This window comes from Microcaecilia unicolor, chromosome 1 (genome assembly GCF_901765095.1).
Source record: "Microcaecilia unicolor chromosome 1, aMicUni1.1, whole genome shotgun sequence".
NCBI lineage: Eukaryota > Metazoa > Chordata > Amphibia > Gymnophiona > Siphonopidae > Microcaecilia > Microcaecilia unicolor.
Genome location: NC_044031.1, coordinates 268,590,901 through 268,605,034, shown reverse-complemented (window position 1 = coordinate 268,605,034; position 14,134 = coordinate 268,590,901). Strand labels below are relative to the sequence as shown.

At 42.9% G+C, this 14,134-nt stretch overlaps 1 protein-coding gene across 1 annotated transcript in view; it reads right to left on the bottom strand.

Moving 5' to 3' along the window:
• Positions 1-14,134, bottom strand: part of NEK11 (NIMA related kinase 11) — a 489,228-nt gene that overhangs the window by 307,861 nt on the left and 167,233 nt on the right. The window contains 6 exon segments of the mRNA XM_030206452.1: positions 2,811-2,916; positions 2,984-3,064; positions 3,066-3,100; positions 3,102-3,131; positions 6,861-6,991; positions 12,504-12,568. Coding sequence (XP_030062312.1) covers positions 2,811-2,916; positions 2,984-3,064; positions 3,066-3,100; positions 3,102-3,131; positions 6,861-6,991; positions 12,504-12,568 — 448 coding nt within the window.

Here is a 14,134-nt window from a genome sequence, read left to right as displayed (position 1 = left end):
CCACATAAACACATTAAAGCATTTGCGGTATTTCCCTGTACTTGTGTACCAAACTGAACTTTATTTCTTTTAAGAATTTTTCCTCTGAGGGGAGCAGTATAGTACACAGTAAACATAGTAAATAATGGCAGAGAAAGACCTGAATGCTCCATCTAGTCTGCCCAACAGTCATTCATTATCAATTCTGGGGCATAGACCATAGAAGTCTGCCCGGAACTATCCTTATTTTCCAACTACTGAAGTTGACACTGAAGCCCACTCCAGCCTACCCGAATTCATCTTGTCATTTGCAAGACACAAACCACAAAAGTCTGCCACAACACTGTCCTTATGTTCCAGCTACTGAAGTTGCTGTTGAAGCCCTCTCTAGCCCATCATAAACTGGATTGCCACTTACGGGACACAGGCCATACAATCTGCCCCGTCACTGGAGTTCTTCACTGCTGAAATCCAAGTAGATTACATCTAGCACAAGTCCTCAATCCAATTCTCTGGTCACCCAGTCAAATAATTCAATCAAATTCGTTTGGCACGATTTACCATGTTGCCTCGGACCTTGTAACCCACTAGCTTCCAGAAAATTCAATATCCTTTCCTTCAGCAATGCTTCTATTATTTTTCCAATAGCAGAAGTGAGGCTTACCAGCCTGTAGTTTCCCGCTTCTTCTCTGTCACCACTTTTATAAAGAGGAACCGTATACATCCTTCTCCAATCCCATGGAACCTCTCCTGTCTCCAACGGTTTATTAAACAAACTTTAAGAGGGCTCGATAAAATCATTAATAGGACAGAAAATGGTCATGAGCTACTACTGAAAAAGGTGTGAGCAAATCAAAATAAAATAAATGGAAGCATCACCAGCCAACACATGATGATTAAAGCAGGAGCACCCAGTGCCCCCTATATCAGAGGCACCAATTGCTCCCACGCCAACTTTTTGCAGGCACCTTGCGCCAATGGGAATAACAGCACACATTCTGGAAAAAAAAGAAAAAGCCCTAAAACAATGCCACATTTAATTGAGACATCTTTCAATGTAAGGAAAACAGACCTTGGTCAAGATGTCACCATTTGATTCTTTGCAGACCACAGCAGCCCCCAGGTGAGTCCCTTGCAAGAGATTTAGGGTCCCTTTTACAAAGCTGCGGTAATCCTAACATGTGCTTCACTAGTAATATCACTCACCAGTTCCACCCTCTCCAGCTCTCTTTCACTCCAACATAGCTTCAGGTTCCCTACCATCCCCCCCCCCCCCCCCCCCGTCCATTTCTCCAGAATCTAGTCTCCTGATTCTCAACATTTCTCCAGTATCTAGCCATCTGCCTACCCACCTATTCTCTAGCAGTTGCCCACCACTGCCCGCTCCCCTCTCCAGCATCTGGTGTTCATATTTACCCTCTCCTTTTTCCGGGATGGTGAGTATGCTAGTGTTATTGTAAGGAAGAATTAAAGCAACAGTTCATCTGTGCCAGTGCATTCAAAGGCATAAACTTGCACCATACATAGCACAGGTACAGACAGGGCCGTGCCGATGCGGTAAGCCGAGTAAGCGCCGCAGGGGGGCGCAATCCTCTGGGGGGTGCCGCCGCTGCGTGCTTACCTTGCCCCTCCTGCTCCCATGTAGGAACTGCCCACCCTCTTCTCCCCCCAAGATCCCTTTCCTTTTTTTTTCTTTTAAATTTACCTTCCTCCGGCAGCGCAGCGTCAGTGAAGGAGGCGGCGCTCCCAGTCCCGACGTCTCTAGCCTTCCATTGGTTCGCTCACTGTCCCGCCTTCTTCTGATATCATCCTTGACGTCAGAAGAAGGCGGAACACTGAGCGAACCAATGGAAGGCTAGAGACGGGACTGGGAGCGCCGCCTCCTTCACTGACGCTGCGCTGCGGAGGAAGGTAAATTTAAAAGAAAAAAAAAGGAAAGGGATCTTGGGGGGGAGAAGAGGGCGGGCAGTTCCTACATGGGAGCGGGAGGGCAGGGGAGAGAGGAGCATAGATGGGAGGGCAGGGTTCATGGAAGGGAGAAAGGGGAATTGCTTGATCGGGATGAATGGGGGGCAGGGACAGATGGGCATGGATGGGTGGGAGGGTAGGGCTCAGGGAGAGAGGGAATCGCTGCCTTGGAGCCAGGCAGGGGGGGGCGGCGGCGCCAACTGGTAGTCTGCAGGGGGGCGCCAGAGACCCTTGGCACGGCCCTGGGTACAGAGAGCAGAAACAAATACATAACAGAGCACAATGTACCACAATCTGACTGAGGTACACAGTTACATGAGCTGCTGGACTCCAGGGAGATACAAAAAGGAGAATGGAGGAAAGAGGAATGAAGAAATGAGGGAGCAGAAACAGGGGGAAGAAGGAAAACAGACTTATGCCGTCTACACGGGGCAACAGTTTCCTGGTTTTACACAAGACAGCAGGTGATGCCTCAGCGTGAATGACTCAGCAGGTTATACCCACTTGTGTGACCAATTGCATTCTTTTGTCAGTGGAGCAATCTGTAATTTCCTTACTAGAAGTAAAAATTATCTTCCTATTGACTGTCCTCTCTTTTTCAGGTTAATTGAGATCTTTCTTTTTTTTAACAGCTTTTATTCAACAAAGTTTTACTTTGGTGAATCATGTGCTGATTACCTGTCATGGCCTTGACCTGCCTGCTTTCAGTGTGAATATAGTACTTCAAAAATCCTGTACTGCACATACATAATCTATGCACATGCACTGCTAAGAAAATACAATGACATGTCTATTACCAGCGATGCTTACATGCACTTTACAAAAGAAATGATACATCTCTGATGCGTTTGCACTATAAATACCTGCAGCTGTTCGTTGATATAAGAATTTTTTAGAATTTCTCCTGTAGAAGGTCTCAGTGAAGGATCTTTATTCAGGCATGCTGAAACAGTGAACAATTAAAAACCACTGTATATGGATTGTTTTCAATATGATTAAAGTAGAGTAACAATGAAGAGATACCATAGGAACATACCTTTTCATGACTGCATTAAGTTTACTTGAATACCTCTCTGGAAGAGAAGGTGTTTCGCCTTCCACAATTTTGAAAACCAAGACATGAAGTATATCCAGTGAATGCATGATCCAAAACTACACATTTCATACAAAATACAAGCAATGACCTGAATAAGATTCAATGGAATTAAGAATGAAAATCAGAACAGTATTCTGAAATACATATGCATGGGCATAACATTATAGTACGATAATATTCAAATTTCTAAGCTGTACCTGATTCCTGAGTTAATTTGCTATCATGAACTGTGCGGTATTTATTTCGTTATGTTGTTAATATGTTCATTTTCTTTGCATAGTGTGTTTATTTCTTCTGCATTGAAAAAATCCAATAAATATTAAAATGAAAATAGTTCAGAGAAACTGTAACAACAAACAGCTGCAATGAAATGCTCTTTCCTTTCAAACTTATTGCCTAATTTTTATTTATATAGTAGGATGTTATTTACTGTCTTTTCAAGAAATTCCCCCAAGATGGTGTACACCAGAATAACCTGGACATAGGCAATCAACACCTACAGGAATAAAATAATAAATAATAGTATATATTATGCCATAGTATGCTATTACAATATCAGCACAATACATATTAAACATCTTAATAGACTGCAACAGGGGGTAAGCGGAACATATAAAGAAAAAATAACAAGAGTTACATAGAAGATACGAATGACTAACTTAAGAAAAATTGCATTGGGATTCAGGAAGGGTACACGTGTGGTAAGCAACTTCTGCTGCAGTAAGTGTAGCCGATGTTACTCCTTGTGTATGTGACTGACTTTTTCTATTAAAGGCTTAGGAGAGGAGCCATGACTTTCACCTGCTTCCTGAAGAAGAATAACCTCGTGTGGGAAAAGCCTTTCCGAAGGTGCATTCCAAGGTGGAGACTCCTTGTTGGCAGGTGTCACATTGCATGACTTCCTTTGAAGAGGGTGTGTTTAGAATCCCAATTATTTTAAAAGTTAGGTACAGTATCAATTCAATAACCCAAAATATCAAACAAAAATTTCTTACAAATATATGCATCACCTGGTGGGCTGGTCCTAGCTACAGAATTACTTCTAGCTTCACCAGAGTGATGCTCTCCTTTTAGGAAAGACCTCCCTCATCCAAGGAAGCATAGAGGTTGCCAGACTGGAGGTGGGACTTCTCTAACAATGTCCTTGTAGGCCTCCTCTATGTACCTCTCTGTCTCCCTCAGCTCCTACAAGTCTGTTACTCTAGCCATCAAAGAGAACAGACTCATTCTCTGAGAGCTAGGATTTCTTTAAATCGAGCACACACAGATAACCTCTCACCAACTGGAGATAATTATACATGTGACATTCAGTGCAAAAGACTGAATAGCACCCCTCGTGCTGCTGGACTGCTGTCTGCACCTTAGTAATTATAGAGTTGCTTAATTGAAAACTTCTTAGGTACTAGGGTATCAAAGGAATATAAGAGCCTTAAGATATGTGGTATAATATATAATTTATTTAGTGTTTACTTCTCAGAAACTAATTAAGTTTAATTAAAACTCTAATGAAAACTCTGTTCTTTATAATAGTTTCCACTATTTTCCCTGGCACAGAAGTCAGGCTTACCGGTCCGTAATTTTCTGGATCATCCATGGAACACTTTTTAAAAATTGGCTTCACATTGGCCACCTTTCCAATCTTCGAGTTCTACAGATGATTTTAACGACAGGTTTACAGATCACTAACAACAAATCAGCAATTTCATGTTTGAGTCTTTCAGTACCCTGTGGTGTATGCCATCCAGTCCAGGTGATTTAAACTTGTCAATTTGGTTCAGTACATCTTCCAGTTTCACCGAGATTTCTTTCAGTTCCTCCGCATCGTCAGTCTTTAAAAACTATTTCTGGTACGGGTAGATCTCTATTCCAATTGGATACTGAAGACTCTTTGTCATAAATCGAGCATTTTTTGACATCCTGTCTTGTGGTGTTTGGCTTCTTCCGTTCATTTTTCTTTAAATGTAGATCTCTTACATCTTCTTCCATAAAGACCGAAGCAAAGAATTACTTCATTCAATTTCTGAACTATGGCATTGTCCTCCCTGAATGCCCTTTTGCTCCTCATGATCTAATGGTCGCATGGATTCCCTCACAGGCTTTCTGCTTCTGATGTACCTGAAAAAGGTGTTACTATGAGTTTTTGTCTCCACAGCAAGTTTTTTCTCATATTCTCTTTTAACCTTCTTTATCAGTGCTTTGCATCTAGCTTGACACTGATTATGTTGCTTCTTATTTTCTTCATTCAGATCCTTTTTCCATTCTTTGAAGGATGCTCTTTGGCTCTAATAGCCTCTTTCACTTCACCTTTTAGCCATGTTGGTTTTGTTTTGCTCTTCTTTCCGCTTTTGTCAATACGTGGAATACATCTGGTCTGGGCTTCCACAATGGTATTTTAAACAATGTTTATGCCTGATTTAAAGTCCTAACCTTTGCGGACGACCATTTCAGCTTCTTTTTAACCTATTTTTTCATTTGTCATAGTCACCTTTTAAAAATTGAATGCTGCTACAGTAGATAATGTACTTAGACACTCAGAGTGGGCCGGCAGTAGTTCCGGGTTGCCACACGGCAACCATTTAGTAAATGGGCCCTAAATATGTTCCTGTTACCACCTACTTTTCATGCTACCTACATGTAGGAGTTTAGTAAAATTTTGAGGTAGATATTCAGCCAGCAAGCAATGAGCATTTTTGTAGCTGGCATTATTCCTGGATATTCAATGTCCAGGCCATGTCCGGGCAACAGCAATGGACATCCGGTTTATGCAACCGACTATCTCTTATGCGGTTAAGTATGATATTATGCACTTAACTGTCTAAGCAACACCGCATAAAACAGAACTGGCCTTTATGTGGTCTCATTTGGCTACTTAACTTATACAGTTTAAGTGGTGACTATTGGCCATACCCGCACAAGTACGACTCCGCCCCAGACTGCCCACAAAATAGCCGGCTTTCAGTTTAGCTGTCTATGGTGATATTCAGCAGCACTAAGGGCCATATTCTATATATGGTGTCTGAAAAATCCATACGGAACAAATTTCCACCTAAACATATTCTATAAGCGGTACCTAAATTTAGGTGCAGTATATATAGAATATGCTTAGTTGATATCCCAGGCACCTAGAACTACATACATCCATTTACACCCAAGGAAAAAATTGCGTAAATACTGGCACATAGATTAGGCACAGAGGACCATATTCTATAACAGTGCATGTAAATTTTGGAATACCCCGAAACCACCATTTCCCTGCCATAACCACACTCCTTTTTGGCTGCTCTCATTATAATTTTTGGTGCTCTGAGTTACAGAATACACTTAGCGAGTTGTGCGTTGTAAATTCTAATTATTGCCAATTAGTGCTCATTATTACTTGTTAAGTGCTATTATCAATGCTGATTAGCTTGTTAAGTCAATTAAGTTATACGCATTGTTATAGAATACACTTGGATTTTAGCGCAGAACACTAGGCACGATACAAAAAAATCTGGGGGGTAACTGGTTAAGTGTTGCTGAATATCAGCGGATAGCCCCACACAAGCACTGAACCAGCCAAGAGCCTTTTCTGGCTGGTTAAATTGCTTTGAATAGTGACTTCTTTAAGTATAAAGTTTAGTACTCAGCCCTAGCTATTTTAGAGGCCAGCTTAGGAGCATAACTCTCAAAGTTAGAGTATAAGACCATTGAATATAGTGCCCTACATAAAACACTGTACATACAATCAATGCACGGACCTACTGACATAAAAGATGTTCTGTATTGGACGCATGACTTCTTCAAATAATCATAGAACTGAAAATAACTTGCTACCTACTCACCAAATATCCGATTTTGAGTCATAGCCTTGGTGTTTCAGTGCTTCTGGGCTCATGTAATAAGGTGTCCCAGTAAGGGTAGTTGCCAAGTCCCATGATCCCATCAAAAGACGAGAAACCCCAAAGTCACCTTAAACAAAAAAATATATATAAATAGACATTATGATTTTATAGCAAATTGATTATGCATCAACTAGATAGAAAATCAAGTAATTAAACAAAATCAGACTTCAGTTTCAATGCCATGTTTGGCAGGTTCTTAAGCTATTGTTTAGATCAGGGTTCTCATCATCACTCCTTCATGACCAGGTAACAAAGCTATGAAAAGTTTCCTTGCTCTTGGCCACATGTATGCAAATACATCTGATAAATATTCATTGTAGATATCCTGAAAACCAGATGATTTCACCCTTGCTAGGAACTTCTTAGGATGATGTTGACTTTAAAATCATCCTATGTAATAAAAAGCCAGTGTCTGTGTCGCAATTCCTGTCATAAAAGAGACTGATGTCATAAAGTCTCTTGTTGACCAATCAGCTTTTGAACTGGTTACCAGGAAATCAGGCAAACAGACTATCAACCAGCAGCTCAGTATCTTAGCTTGTTTTCTCTTTGAGCTGCTTAAAACAAGTCACCACCCCATGCACCCTCACATCCACACCCATACAGGAACTGAGGCTGTGAAGAAATTTTCGACCCATTATGTGTGTGTGTGTGTGTGTGTGTGTGTGTGTGTGTGTGGTGTGTGTTGTGTGTGGTGTGCTGATGGGGTTGACTGAAGTTTGGTGGAGGGGTGCAATGAGAGATGGAGGGATGAGTCAAACAAGACACAAAGAATTGAAGATTAAGTAGAAGAAGAGGGGGAGAGAAGGGAACAGGAGCTGAGCAGATATAATACGAACATACACACACTAAGGAGTAGATACAGTAAATGGCATCCCCAAAATTTGGGCACCAAAAAACTGCACACTGAGCGCTATTCTAGGCACTCCAAGTCAGGTGCCATTTATGAAATAGCAGAAGCACTGAGATCTGTGCCAACTTTGAGTGCAAGAATGTACACCTACTCGTGTAAATCCATGTGCATTAATTAGGCACAGATCCCCCAAATTCTGTAATACTGTGCATATATTTATGTGAACGCCCCCTGGCCCACCCGTGCCCCTTCCATGGCCATGCCTCCTTTTCAGATGCATGCTAAAGATTTACACATGCATCTGTAAACTTGGTCTGCTCCATAGACTACTTCTTTCCAGTTCTGAAAGAGAATAATTGCATGTCTATAAGACTGAAATATTGAACTCTTAAATCCTATCATTTTTGATGGGTACTCTCGTAGCCCTTAAAGTTCACAGTTGTTCATATTGAGAGCCTGATATTATAACAGGACATCTATGTGAGAAGTCAAAAGGTGCATATTTTAAGCTATTTTATAAAGGCTTCAACCATTATGTAGATTTCATGTAATGTTTTTGGCTTTATTTGCATTGAACCTAATAAAGAAGATTTTTTTTTTTAAATAAAAGCAGCATAGTGTAGGTGCCTGTCAGGTGAATTTTCGAAAGAGAAGGGCGCCCATCTTCTGACACAAATCGGGAGATGGGCATCCTTCTCGCAAGGTCGCCCAAATCGGCATAATCGAAAGCCAATTTTGGGCGCCCTCAACTGCTTTCTGTCGTGGGGACGACCAAAGTTCACGGGGGCGTGTCGGCAGTGTAGCGAAGGCGGGACTGGGGCGTGCTTAGGAGATGGGAGTCCTCGGACGATAATGGAAAAAAGAAGGGTGTCCCTGACGAACACGGGTGACTTTACTTGGTCCATTTTTTTTCACAATCAAGCATCAAAAAGGTGCCCGAACTGACCAGATGACCACCGGAGGGAATCGGGGATTACCTCCCCTTACTTCCCCAGTGGTCACTAACCCCCTCCCACCATAAAAAAATCTTTAAAAATACTTTTTTGCCAGCCTCTATACCAGCCTCAAATGCCATATTCAGGTCCATTGCAGCAGTATGCAGGTACTTGGAGCAGTTGTAGTGGGTGCAGTGTTCTTCAGGCAGGCGGACCCAGGCCCATCCCCTCTTACCTGTTACACTTGTGGTGGTAAATGTGAGCCCTCCAAAACCCACCAGAAACCCACTGTACCCACATGTATGTGCCCCCTTCATCCCTAAGGTCTATGGTAGTGGTGTACAGTTATAGGGAGTGGGTTTGGGGGGGGGGGGTTGGGGGGCTCAGCACCCAAGGTAAGGGAGCTATGCACCTCGGACCTTTTTATGAAGTCCATTGCAGTGCCCCCTAGGGTGCCGGTTGGTGTCCTGGCATGTCAGGGGGACCAGTGCACTATGAATGCTGGCTCCTCCCACAACCAAATGTCTTGGATTTGGTCGTTTTTCAGCTGGGCATCCTCGGTTTTCATTATCGCCGAAAACTGGGGATGACCATCTCAAAAACAACCTAAGGACGACCATCTCTAAGGTCAACCTAAATTTCATGATTTGGGCGTCCCCAATCATATTATTGAAACGAAAGTTGGACGCCCATCTTGTTTCGATAATACGGGTTGCCTCACCCCTTTACGGGGCCATCCTGTGAGGACACCCTCATAATTAATTTGGGTGTCCCATTCGATTATGCCCCTCTGTGTATCTTTATAGATTAGGTTCCCAGAACCAGCCTTGACAGCAGAAAAATGCCAATGCACATATTTATTCCTACTTCAAAACAGGTGTAAAGCTGTGCATGTACTCTATGCATATCAAAAACAAAAAAGGAGGTAAAAACCCTCACGAAACCGTGGGATATAAAACAAAAAGTGAGGAGAGTGGATGAGGATACCAACAATTATATATTTATTCACTTGAAAAATAAAAAGTAAAAAAATAACAACGTACATAAAAATGACCCGACACGGCCGTGTTTCGGCCCAATGGCCTGCCTCAGGGGTCTTTGTAACCTCGGAAGATGTAACTCGGAATGTGTACTCCAAGGGAAATAATGGGACACAATCCTCTTAGGTCTCCTCTCTTCAAAAAAATATATATGAAATATATATTGAAAAGCAAAACGAACTTGTAATACTGTAGCCGAAAGAGTCAAATGCCCTCGCACAGCACTGCCGCCATTTCCCAACGTCCTTCCGAAACAGAGCTCTGTGGAGTACACTTTTTATTTTTCAAGTGAATAAATATATAATTGTTGGTATCCTCATCCACTCTCCTCACTTTTTGTTTATACTCTATGCATATCAAACATATAAATGACAAGTGACCGACTCACCCGCAAATGCACAGTAGAGACTTCTCTCTCTGTCCCGCCCTCGCGTCAAGACGTGATGATGTCAGAGGGTGGAACAGAGAGGGAAGCGGACGCTGACGCTGACGCTCGAGCCTGCCCTGGAGACGAAGCAACATCATCGGCGCACCAACCTCCACCCCCTCCATCCCTGACGTCACCGCCGCCACCCACTCCTGCCCCCTCCATTATCTGGCCCCCTGCACTGACATGACAGAGCCTCTCACTGGGGGGGGGAGCGGCGGTGAGGAGGGTAGCTGGACATGGGGGGAGGGTAGCTGGACATGGGAGGAGGGCAGGGGGGAGAGAGGAGGGTTGCTGGACATGGGGAGAGAGCAGGGCAGAGAGGAGTGTTGCTGGACATGGGGGGAGGGCAGGGGAGAGAGCAGATGGGGGGAGGACAGGGAAAGAGGAGGGTTGCTGGATATGGGAGGAGGGCGGGGGAGAGGATGGTTGGTGGACTGGGGGAGGCCAGGGGGATACAGGAGGGCTGCTGGACATGGAGGGGGAGGGCAGGGGAGAGAGCAGGGTTGGTGGACATGGATCGGGGAAGGGGAGGGCAGGGGAGAAAGGAGGTTTGCTGGACATGGATGGATGGAGGGTGAGAATTATTACATTTTGCAAAACACAAATCTCGACCGTTTTAACGGGCTTATCAGCTAGTACTCACATATTTATAAAATACGTGAGGACATCTTCAGTCTGCCCCCACTCTACCTAAACTATATACCTAAGAATGTCTACATGCAGCACATAAATAAACGCGCATATTCCTGTCACTGCACATGTGTGCTTGCCTTGCCGGTAATTTTATAAAAAGTATTTTCTACATGTAAAACAGTAGAGAACAACCTTTGTAAAAATATTCCCTATAGCAGAGTGAGCCAGAGCCTTAACAAACCACAGTCAGACAGCGGATTTAAATTGAAACAAACAATTAAGGGACTGTTTTATGAAAGGGTTGCCATGTGGCAACCCACAACTACCGGTGATCCAATGTGGCTGATGGCGGTAGTTTGTGCCTCGACCGCATGCATTTCCGGCATGCAGGAAAATATTTTTGCTATTTTTACGGTAGCACTAACCTGGCAGTAATCGCTACCCTGTTACTACTGTAGCCCTTACCGCCACCTTAGTGGGTGGCAGTAAATGCTTCCCGCCACATGGCCACGTGGTAAGAGTAATCTTACCGCAAGGCCATTTTCTTTTTAGGGGCTTTTTACCTGCTGCAGTAAAAAGGGCCCTGTCGTATTAGAAATATTACTCCTTCCGCTATCGAAGGGCCCTTTTTACTGCAGTTTGGGAAAAGAACCTCTAAGTGTGCAGGGAAAGAGATATCCTGTTTCTTTCACAAGTGAGAGGAAATAAAACACAAACAGTGTCAGTGTTAGATGTTCTGGGGCCCAGGGGAGAAAATTAAGGAGGGGGCCCCCAAACCTTCTCCTCCCTGCCCCTCCCCCAATTCCCCCACCCACCATTACTACCACATATAAAACAACTTTAAATTACTCATTCACACACAAATCATCTCCTGTCCTCATATGTCTCTATTCAGTCTCACAGTCCTACTCATACCCCTCACGCAGTCACCTAGTCCCCATTATCCTCCTAATCCCTACTCAATTTCTTAGTTCCTACTACTCTCCCCCCATCTAATCCTCTTGCTTCTTTGGCCCCCTTCCCCAGAATCCATTTTCTATGCTACTCCCCCATACTGCCTTTTCCCTTCACCAGTATCCACACATCTACTTCTTTCTCTAATATTTATTTACCCTGATTTTCCTCCTCCTTACCCCAGTATCCATTCCTCTGTCTCTCCTTTTCTACCTTCCCTTGTATGTGCCCCCTTCACCCACTCCCAGCAGGAGTCCCTTCTCTCTAGTCCCCAGCATTAGCATCAGCATAACCTCCCCCTCTCAGCATTACCATAAATATAACCTTCCCTTTCTCAATCCTCATCATTAGTATTAAAATAAGCCCCCTCTTCCATCAGCCTACCTTTTTTCCCAGTCTTAGCATCAGTTCCCTCCATTTCTCCCAACTTCACACTCCTCCCTGTCCATCTTCCTCCCTTCCCCCTTCTCACAGCATCAGCATCTGTCCACTCTCTCCCCCTAACCCTTCCTACCTGCCACCTTTTAAAAACTCAGAGCACAGTGGCAGGAGCTTGCACCTTTGATCCGCAACTCTATCTTTCTTCCTCCAGCTCTGTAACCACTGTAGGAGATTTTGAAATGTTAGAACAGTGCCTATTTACAACATAAGGGCTATATATTATATTACATGTTTAAGCAGTTTCTTATACATTAAAAAAACAAAGAAGAAAAATAATCATGAGAAAACCTTACCAATTTTAAGATGATTGTTTTTCAGAAAAATATTCTTGGCTTTTAAATCTCTATGAAGTATTCTTCTGCAAATAAATAAATACAGTTGTAACATAATCAACCCCCAAACCTAGGAGACATGAATACTCATTTAGTACAAACATATGTTTGAAATAAAAGGTATTCAAACAGGATCCACCAGATTTTAATAATCAATTATACAATAATAAAGGGTCCTACTTTAAAAAGAACAAAATTGGTTATAGTTTAATTGGACACATTTTGCAAATACATTCCACCTCTCCATACTCAGTTCATAAGAAATAGGTCGTTAAAAAATCTATTCATCATAAATGTGAAGAATTCAAAAAAACTATGCCTGCAAGGAGTCTACCAGGCAAGGGAAAAAGCAGACCTGTACTGTTTGATCGAACCTTGTTAAAATAAAAGCTTTTACTACTTTTACTTTTACTATGGGTACATGAACTGAATAATATATTAATTTGTTGTCATACAATTCTGCCCACAATCTCTTTATTAATCTATATACTAGTATGAAATTTGTCTGCTTGTAGTTGCTCTTAAACCCTAAGATAGGACAATTAATAGCAGTTAATCTTTGTAGCACATATACCACTTTATAATGCTACATGGCAAAGCTTTTGCTTTATAACTTGTTCTTGGCCATTTTATTTTTTCCAAATACATCTGCATTTGCTTTTCTGAGATGTTCATTATCACCTTTCCCATCAATTGGGAACAAAGATCAATATTTTAGCATTTGGAGGATGGGACAGGAGGAACATATGCCGGATCTGGGGAAGGGGGGGGGGGGGTGGAGAGATGCTGAAATGGCCAGTGGGAGGAGAGCAAGGGGAGAGATTCTGGACTTGGGGTACACCAGAGGGAAGAGAGACCTGGAACAAAGGGGAGGGGAAAGAGAGGGGAGATATGGTGGAATAGGGCTGGGAGAGTGGAGGGAAGAGAAACAAAGACCTGAAGAAAAGGGGAGGTTGAAGATAGGGGAGAGATGTGGAATGAGGCTGGGGAAGGAGAGGGAAAAGAGAAAGAGATGGTGTAAAGGGAAAGGGGCAGATTTTGGACTAGGGGGGTGCAGAGAGAGAGGGGGGACATATGCTGAACCAACAGAGGGAAGGGGCAGGGGTGCAGGATGAAGGGAAGAGAGAAGCTGGACATAGGGTGGAGAAGTATGCTGGATAGGGCACAGAGAAAAGATAATGAACATGGAGGGATACAGAGGGGAGAGACACCAGATAGGACAGATAGAGACACACAGAAAAGATGAATGCTGGACAGAGAGAGAAGAAATGTAAAAAGGACAGGAGACCGACAAAAGCAGGACTAATACATAAATAAACAAAGGTAGAAGAAGTGTATTTTTTTCTGAATGTATTCATTGTAATAGGTCAGCTTTGGGAAATGTGCAACCTCTCTTCCCTCAGTCCCTGCTACCTTGGGAACAATGGTGTTATAGGGGGCCCATCTCTATTTTTCTGTCCAGGGTCCATTTAGTCTGAGCTATGTCACTGCATATGTCTATATATCCACAATGCTTACATATGGTCGAAGCAACTTCATCATCTTTTTATCTTTATTTTTCAAATATGTCACGTCTGTCTTCAATCCCTCAG